This window comes from Miscanthus floridulus, chromosome 18 (assembly GCF_019320115.1).
Source record: "Miscanthus floridulus cultivar M001 chromosome 18, ASM1932011v1, whole genome shotgun sequence".
In the NCBI taxonomy this organism is placed as follows: domain Eukaryota; kingdom Viridiplantae; phylum Streptophyta; class Magnoliopsida; order Poales; family Poaceae; genus Miscanthus; species Miscanthus floridulus.
In genome coordinates, this window is record NC_089597.1 from 32,417,324 (window position 1) to 32,425,856 (window position 8,533).

At 48.7% G+C, this 8,533-nt stretch overlaps 1 protein-coding gene across 2 annotated transcripts; it reads left to right on the plus strand.

Moving 5' to 3' along the window:
• The first annotated feature begins 1,898 nt into the window (after positions 1 to 1,898).
• LOC136523083 (uncharacterized) lies at positions 1,899 to 7,781 on the plus strand. 2 transcript variants are annotated; one of them, XR_010776091.1, is made up of 2 exons: positions 1,899 to 2,114; positions 7,461 to 7,781. XR_010776091.1 is itself a non-coding variant. In XM_066516861.1 (2 exons), exons 1-2 carry the CDS (start codon positions 6,064 to 6,066, stop codon positions 7,465 to 7,467), a joined length of 861 nt encoding a protein of 286 aa, XP_066372958.1. In that variant the 5' UTR covers positions 6,050 to 6,063; the 3' UTR covers positions 7,468 to 7,781. The 2 variants fall into 2 exon arrangements, 1 of the variants encoding a protein (XP_066372958.1); XM_066516861.1 differs by lacking the exon at positions 1,899 to 2,114 and adding an exon at positions 6,050 to 6,917.
• Positions 7,782 to 8,533: the final 752 nt, after the last annotated feature.

Here is an 8,533-nt window from a genome sequence, read left to right on the forward strand (position 1 = left end):
ACTTGGATGGCAATATTCCTTTGGATATTTTCCTCGAAAGAAACTGAAACCGTTCCTTTGTTGCCTTGCCTTGATGTCCAGCTTTCCGCATCCCTGATAATCACCCTGTTCCATGATTTGATAATATTGTACCATAGTAAACCGTTCTATAATGTTGTGCTACAGTAAGCATGATAAATTAATTAGGTTTAATAAATTCATCTCATGAATTAATTAAGAGTTCTATAATTTATTTTTTTATTAGTATTTGAACACCCATACGACACGTGTGTACATTGAATATGACATCTCTTCAACTTTAGTCCTACGTGCGTCATCCCCTTACTGCTACCTGGTGCGTCGCCGCACATGGCATCATTCCCAGGACTCTGGCGGTGTGGCAGGCGCAGAAGGCCAGCACGAGCAAGTCGAGGGGCACGAATGCTGCGCGGTGGGAGTTTGGGCGAGCAGCGGCGGCGGGAATTTGGGCACGGCCGTCTGGGAAGTGGGAAGAATGCCACACGTGGTTCGTGTTTTGCGAGCGTACGTGTTCCCGCCTTTGAACCAAAACTTAGACCACTTTATCTTATTTTTGTGGTCTAATGGTCTAATATGTTTTTTGGGTTAGCTAAAGTTTAGGTCTAACTTTAGATCATTTATTTGGAGATATTAGATTTAAACTTTAGGCCCCGTTCGCTGGTATGAAATTTGGCTGAAACTGACTGAAAAACACGGTTCCGGCTGAATTATTGTGAGAGAGAAAAATACTATTTCGGCTGAAAAAAGAAGCCAAATAAAATGAATATGGGTAAGCCGAACAGGGCCTTAGTGGCTCAGTTTTAGATGAGAGATCTAAATAGGGCCTTATTAATCTCTTTCTTTCTTCGTATGGCCACCCTCTAATTAATTTCTTTTTTTTTAACTGGGTGAATTTCACTACTCAGGTGCTAACAGGTCGTTAGCAATAAATACATGAATGAACACTCTCAGGAATAGATTTGCTCATCTCCCTGATTACATAACATGCATGCCTGATGATGTTTTTTTTTCCTTGATTAGTTTTTTTACATGGCAAAAGATAGGCCGCAATATATAGCTGCTAGCATTAGCAACGCGCGAACGAACAATAACGGCGCGCAGCAATCCAAGTAGAGCACGGGAGGCAAGCAAAAGTTACCTGTTGTTTCCTAGGTACAGTTTAGTTGGCAATTTTTTTGGCGAAATGCCGCTGTAGCACTTTCGTTGTTATTTGGCAATTAGTGTCCAATTATAGTCTAATTAGGCTTAAAAGATTCGTCTCGTGAATTTCGTCTAAACTGTGTAATTAGTTTTATTTTTTATTTATATTTAATGCTTCATGCATGCGTCCAAAGATTCGATGTGATGAGGAATCTTGAAAAATTTGGCATTTTGGAGTGGAACTAAACAGGACCCTAGTACAACGTTGTTCAGCACCTATACTCCCTTTGTCCCTAAATATACATCGTTTTCGCTTTCTAAGAAATAACTTTGATTAAATATATATTAAAAAAATATTAATATTTATGGTACATAATTAGTATCATTGGAAAGATCTTTGAATCTAGTTTTTTAATAAATTTATTTAGAGATACAAATATTATACGCATTTTCTATAAATCGAGTGAAACTTACGACACGTACACCAACCGCTACAATTATCTACGGACAGAGGGAGTAGTACGGAGTACCGCTCAATGACAAGATTCCCTCGCAAAAGGAGGTGGATTAATGTACAAGGGAGATGGGCCATTCTTTCCTTTGCTCTGATAGGCGGAGCGATGTAGTATTTCATAGACAGACAACAATGATGCTTGTACTGGTCACTGGTGCGGAGTGATAGATGCACTGTCCACTTGTTATTTAGCTGCTGCTGGATGCTGAGGAGGGAGTGAGGAGGGGGGACTTGTAACCCCAAGTCAACGTGTGCTAGCTCATATGAGCAGAGCCGCCTCCACATCTAGCTCGCCCCATCTCCGTCGCCTTGCTCGCCGATCTGCTGCAATACCCAGCGGACACCGGAGCCGGAGGTAATGGGCATCATCAAGGCGGCGTCGGATTCCATGTCCATGACCTGAGCCGAGCTTCTCTGCTGCCACTAGCCATGGCAACGCCAGGTCTGGCTGCGCTCCCTATCTTCACTGCTGCAAAGCGTTGTTATGTTGCAATTTGCGAAGCTGTTCTTGGTCGAGTACTGTTTGTTCTGCCCTGTTAGGTGGCATCCCCAGCTCGGTCATGTATCCCAAACCCAAATGTTATAGTAGCTTTCTTAAAAGCCGAGATTTATCTCCTTCGATTTCTTTTTTTGCAAAGCTGCTAGTTTCACTTCTGCCCCTTTTGCTAACCTTGTTTTTTGAGTCCTTAGCTAGAGCCACTTCTGCCTCAGATCTGAATTCTCGCTAGAAAAGTTGTGTGTAGACTTTGTAGCCTTTCTCCTGCTACCTGCATACATTTGTCTTCGTTTATTTGGTGATAATTTGGCCTTCTACGGTTCTACTTGTACCTCGTCTCGCTTAATTTGTTGCGTCTACCTATGAAACCACTGGGATCTGGAGTGGGTTTCACCGTTTGAGTGAATACGAATTTCCGTACTGTTTTGAGACACCATACGAATTTCCATACTGATACGTAAAGCTTGAGCTTGGGCCAAACATGGCCTAGGAAAAACACCGTTTGTCGGCCCGAAAGGGGTCGCCTAGGTCTACGCCTACCCAGTGAAGCTTTTTGGCCCACTAAATGTGACACCAGGCTTAGGCTGGGCTGGACTAGGTGGGCTACCCGTCCAACATTACCTCCCTTAACTTTTTTGAAAGTCTGTTTTTCCTTCCCAAACTATAAAACCGGGCAAAACACCTCCCTCAACTTTTAAAACCGTTCATCTTACCTCCCTGACCTGTTATAAGCGATTTTGAAAGCGGTTTTGTCTTTTTCTTTTTTATTTATTTCGGCTGAATCTTGAAAAAATCATAGTAAATCATAGAAAAATCATAAAATGAAAAATCTAATTTTCTTGGACTCCACATGAGTAGATGTACACAGTGAACATATAATTTGGTATGCTTTAGTACAAAGTTTTTGCTATGGCTTTAGATCTATGCTTTTATGTAATTAAATGGAATAATTCATAACTGCAGTTTCTATGGTCCAATTATGGTGAATTTTTTATGGTAGGCTAATTATTGTATGCTTAAATTGTAGTAAAAATTTCATACTCATTGGATCATGTATAACTTGGTTATAGATTTGAGAGAATTATCTATTTGGCACTGAAATAAATCAGTCTTTCATATTTGACATTGAAAATTTTGAACTTTCTTATCTGGCATCAAGTTGAAATTTTCTTCCGTAAATAGCACTACCGTTTATTTTCACCGGTAACGATGTTAAGTGGCTTGCAAAATGACGTAAGTGCCCTTGTTTGTAGTAAGTGTTTGTAGCTAGCACGCAATGCTGCTGCTGCACAAGGCTGCTTGCTGCGTTCATCGTGACCTTGGACTCGTCGAAGCTGAGCACGCCGTCGCCGTCGAAGTAGTAGGCCATCTCACTCTCGCTGGTGATGGTCGACTCCGGGGAGGAGATGTCGCTGGTGGGCGAGTTGCTACTCCACGCCGGGGTGGTGTCGCCGTCATCGTCGCTGCAGGCACTGCCATTATTCTGAGCGCAGGTCGCTGGTGCCGCAGCAGGTGCTGGCCAAGCGCGGCCACGACGGCCACGCGCTGGATGGCCTTGGGCGACATGGCTGCGGGGGGGCAGGTCGAACGGGAGGCGGAATGGGAAGTTGAGATCCACCGCGGCCGTCGATTCCTTTAGGCAGAGCAGCGCGGCGTCGTAGGCGCGCGCCATGGCCTCGGCGGAGGAGTGGGAGCCGAGCCATATCGGCTGCCGGTGGGGAGCCCGGGGCGTGCGGAGAAGCCGCAGCTGGCGGCGCCGGATCCGAGGAACGGCCGCTAGGCGAGGTCCTGTCCTTGCCGGCGAGCTTGGCGCTCTAGTAGTAGAGCCCGCCGGCCTCCGCATGCAGGCGCGTCACGAGCCGCGCGAACTCGGTGGCGTCAAGGAGCCCGTCGCCGTCCGCGGCCGCCGACGCCACCAGCACATCCGACGCCATGCGTGGCCCATGGCTTTCCGTGCAGCCGTGCGAGGTCCGCGCCAGCGGCTTTCCATGCGCACCCAGGCACCCGAAAACTCCGGGGCGGGCGCGTGGGAGCCGGGCGAACGCCATGCTCACCCACACTCGCTTGTGCTGCCCACGCCGCCATGCTTGCTCGCTAGCCGCGCTCGCCCGCGTCGCCGTGCTGGCCAGCGTGGCTGCGCTCGCCGCGCCGCCGTGCTCGCTCGTTGGCCGCGGTCGCCCATGCCGCCGCCTTACTCGCTCGCTGGCCCGGTCGCCCGTGCCCCCACCGTGCTCGCTCAAGCTGCAGCGCACCGGATCCGGAGGAAACCAGTCGTTTCTCCCCCAACGCAATTTCTCTCGTTTCTTCCTGCGTTGAACCGTGTGAGGACGTCGTTCCTTCGTAAGGAAACGATTTCTTTTTTCTATACCCTCTCTCTCTACAATAACTCCTGGCCTGGCCAAATTGCACGCATGAATAACAGAGGGGTATATTCGACATACGGGATGAGGTTGAACCATTCAACTAACAGATGGACGGTGAAAACAGACGGAAGTGCCATTTACAGAAGAAAATTTCAACTTGGTGCTAGATAAGAAAGTTCAAAATTTCGAATGCCAAATACGAAAGAATGATTTGTTTGAGTGCCAAATAGATAAATCTCCCTATAGATTTTATTTAGGTTTATGCTTGTTAAATATAAATAAATCTATAACTAAGCTATACGTGATCGAATGAGTATAAAATTTTTACTATAGTTCAATCATACAATAATTAGCTTACCATAAAAATTTTATCACAATTGGACCATAGAAACTGCAGCTATGAATTATTCCAATTAATTACATAAAAGAATAGATCTAAAGCCACATCAGAAACTTTGTACTAAAGCATACCATATTATATGTTCACTGTGTAGATCTACTCATGTGGAGTCCAACAAAATTGAATTTTACATTTTATAATTTTTATATGATTTACTATGATTTTTCAAAGATTCGGCCGAAATAAATAAAAAATAAAAAGACAAAACTGCCTTCAAAAATGCTTATAACACGGTCAGGGAGGTAAGATGAACGGTTTTAAAAGTTGAGGGAGGTGTTTTGTCCGATTTTAGAGTTTAGAGAGAAAAACAGACTTTTATAAAAGTTGAGGGAGGTAATGTGGACTTTTTCCAGTAGATTGGGTTTCGGTTTTTCTTTGCTACAGCACGAGACTAGGCCCGGTGTAGATTATAGAACAGATGGGCTTAGCAGCAGCTGACTGGCGAGGACCAAGCACAGCCCAATTCTACTTGTTCACGCCTAGTCCGTATACCTTGTCACTTGTCATACACTCTTCATATCTTGCCTGTGTCCGTTTCAGCCTTGCCTTCCTACAAGTTTCTAGGGAAAGAGTTCTGCTATAATGTTCCAACCCTACGCTCTTTGGAGGACATAACATAGAACATAGTAGAGCTGTTGAAGTATAGACTAGTATGGCAGCTCAAATCAATTATTTTGGTACTAGGTTATAGTCTATTCAGATGACGGAATAGTTTAGAAGGTTTAATTTATGTGGGTCACCACCACACAATCAGAAAAAGAATTTTAGCGTGCACAACAATACGTAGAGGAGTCGACAAAAAAGGGGGGGGGGGGGGGGGGGGGGGAGGAACATACCCTGACCCTGAGATGAAACTGACCTTGACACGTGCAACGTGTCGACGGTTCACTTGGTGGGTAATGATGACCTCAGGTCTACGTTGCGTTCGCTTACCCTTTTCGGCTATGGGAGATTTGGCTAGAGGCTTACCTGTCATTCACTCCAAAAACAAATACTTAAGCCGTTGAGGGAAATAAAAGGGAAGCTTCCTTGTTCAGTTTCTGCAGCGAACACCCCCCTCGACGCGGACGTTGCTATCCGGCCTCTTATCTGTTCTCACTTGATGAGTAAATAAAGACTAAAAAGACCCTCCATGACTGGCCAGGAGGGGCACTCCCGTCATTCTTGTCTCTTCTCGCTCTGTAGAAAATTGGACAACGACAAAGATAGAGCGCGCTCTCTTCTCTCTCTAGCGCTGCACTCACTCTCCTCCTGGCAAGCAGCTTTTGCAAATTTGCATTGCGTTGCGCCCTACATGCTCCTCTCTCCTCCAACGAGCGAACCGCCCTTCCCCGGTTCCCCCTCCCTCCACACCTCAGATCCTCCCCAACCAAACACCATGGTGAGCGTTTTCGCCGCCTTCGGCTTCGCCGACCTGTGTCTGGCCTTCGCCGCCCTCGACATCTTCACCTTCCTTGACTCGCAGTGCGGTGCGGGCACCACGACATCCGATCAGGCCCCACTGCTCGGCAGCGTGGCCGAGCTTTTGCCGCCGTTGGCTGCGGTGGTGGTCCTCTTCGTCGCCGTCGCGCTCATCTACCACCACCTGATGGGTCGCCGCGTCGTCGCCGTCCCCGTAGCCGGCGCGGGCAACGGGCGGCGCTCGATCTCGGGGCTTGTCATGTTCCTGCTGTGCGTCTCCGCGGGCACGCTCGAGTTCATCGTGTTCGGGCACGGGCAGGCCACCGGTGGTGGTGGTGCGGGCCACGGCGCGCTCGGCCTGGCTGCTCTCCGCGCGCTGCCTTTCGCGGCGACGGCCACGTTCTTTCTCGGGATGATGCTCATCATCGTCTCGCACATCCGCGCCGGCCGTGAGGGCGGCGGCGGTGCCGTCTCCGGAGACGAGCCGATCCAGGGGCCACTGCGCCCACTCGCCAAGGTCGCGGCCGGAGCGGCGGCGGCGCTCGTCGTCTTAATGGCCATGGCCCTCGCTCTCCACGGAGCCAAGTAAGTTCCCCCCAAACTCCACCTGCCGCCGACCGACCTCACCCTTCCCGGCTGCCCCGCCGGCCCGCCGTGCGCCCGAGCATCCGCCCTCCGCCCCCGCACGGTACCGCAGCCCCACCTCCCTTTCCCCTTGCCGCCTCGGTGTTCCGTGTGCCCGTGCCTCTTCTCCGGCGTCCCCGGCTCCCCGTTTGCCCTTAACCCCCAAACCCCTCTTGCTTTGCTTTGGTGGTGGTGCGGTGGTGCCTGCTGGGAGGAGTCAATTATCCATTGGAGCGTGCCGCAGGGCGCAGCATTGCCGGCTGCTTGCCACCATTTGCTTTGCTTCCGCGTGCTGCTTCGGTGCTTCCTCGAGCTGAACCTTTTAATTTCCCCTAGAACAGATGGATGGTTAATGATCATCCAATCACAACCCTTTCATTATACATTTATACAATCATCTTTACAATTTACTCGTATCGTTTACCTTTTGCGGTGTTCAAGATTGGTGGTTGCATATACAGATGATTAAACATAAAATTAATGTGGGCAATCTTGTGTCTTCAGGTACTAAAATTAAAGCATGGAAGTAGAGGTGCTGTCTGGTTACATCCATTGGTATTGACAACGGCCTACCACAGCAGATTTCAACAACATCTCCATAAATAAATTTTTGTATGTGTAATTCAGATGGATCATGTACTACAATATGGTTGTTGTGGTTACTTGTGACTGCGGGGTGGAGTCAGCTGCGATACTGTTTCGAGCTTGTGTGTCTATTATGGTCGAAACTTGCGTATGCATTTGTCACCATTTCGTACTATCAGACATATGGGAATTGGTTGAGTAATACTCCGTATGGTACAATCTTCTGTGTTGCCGAATGTACCTGATGATTGCTAATTTTACCGATTTGATTTGACGCCTTGTTTAGTTGGGTGAAATTTGGAAATTTGGCTACTGTAGCATTTTCGTGACTGGCGAGCGCGGCGAGAGCGGCCGCCCGGGCGCCGCCTACGCCTGGGCTACCGGTGCGTGACTTCATCGTCGGTTGGTAGGGCTCGAGGAGTGAGGAGTACCATGTCGTACTCATGCCCTAGAGACATGAACTCTAGGCTCCCAAACCAAACCACCGTGCCGAGGCGCAATGGTCGTACAGGGTCTGCCATCCGGGACTTGCTGGGATGACGAAACTGACACGCAGAGGCCCCTACCTGGCGCGCCAACTGTCGGTGTTTCGGACCGGGGGGTCCTCAACCGACTAGTGAATTTGAACTGCGTGTTCCCGATTCTGGATGGTGATGCAAAGAGACACAAGGTTTATACTGGTTCAGGCAATCGATGCCCTACGTCCAGTCTGAGAGATCGATCTTGTATTCCTTGCACCGAAGTGCTTGTAGTAGGGGGTTACAGGCAGGGTGAGAGAGGGAGCTGATCCCAGGTCTCGGCGAGGTGTTGTGTGGGCCGCTTGAGACGTTGCTCTCAGGCGGCTGGGATGTGAGCGTGTGTGTATTACAAGCTGTTCTTTTTCTCTCTCCTCTAAGTGGTCCAAGTCCTCTCCTTTTGTAGTTGAAGGGAGGACAAGGACAGTACATGTGTTAACTATGCGGCGTCGTGCCAACAGGGGCGGCATGTTCGAG

Bases quoted from the DNA above. Each gene is read 5' to 3' on its own strand.
- LOC136523083 (XM_066516861.1), top strand. From the start codon at position 6,064: ATGACTGGCCAGGAGGGGCACTCCCGTCATTCTTGTCTCTTCTCGCTC.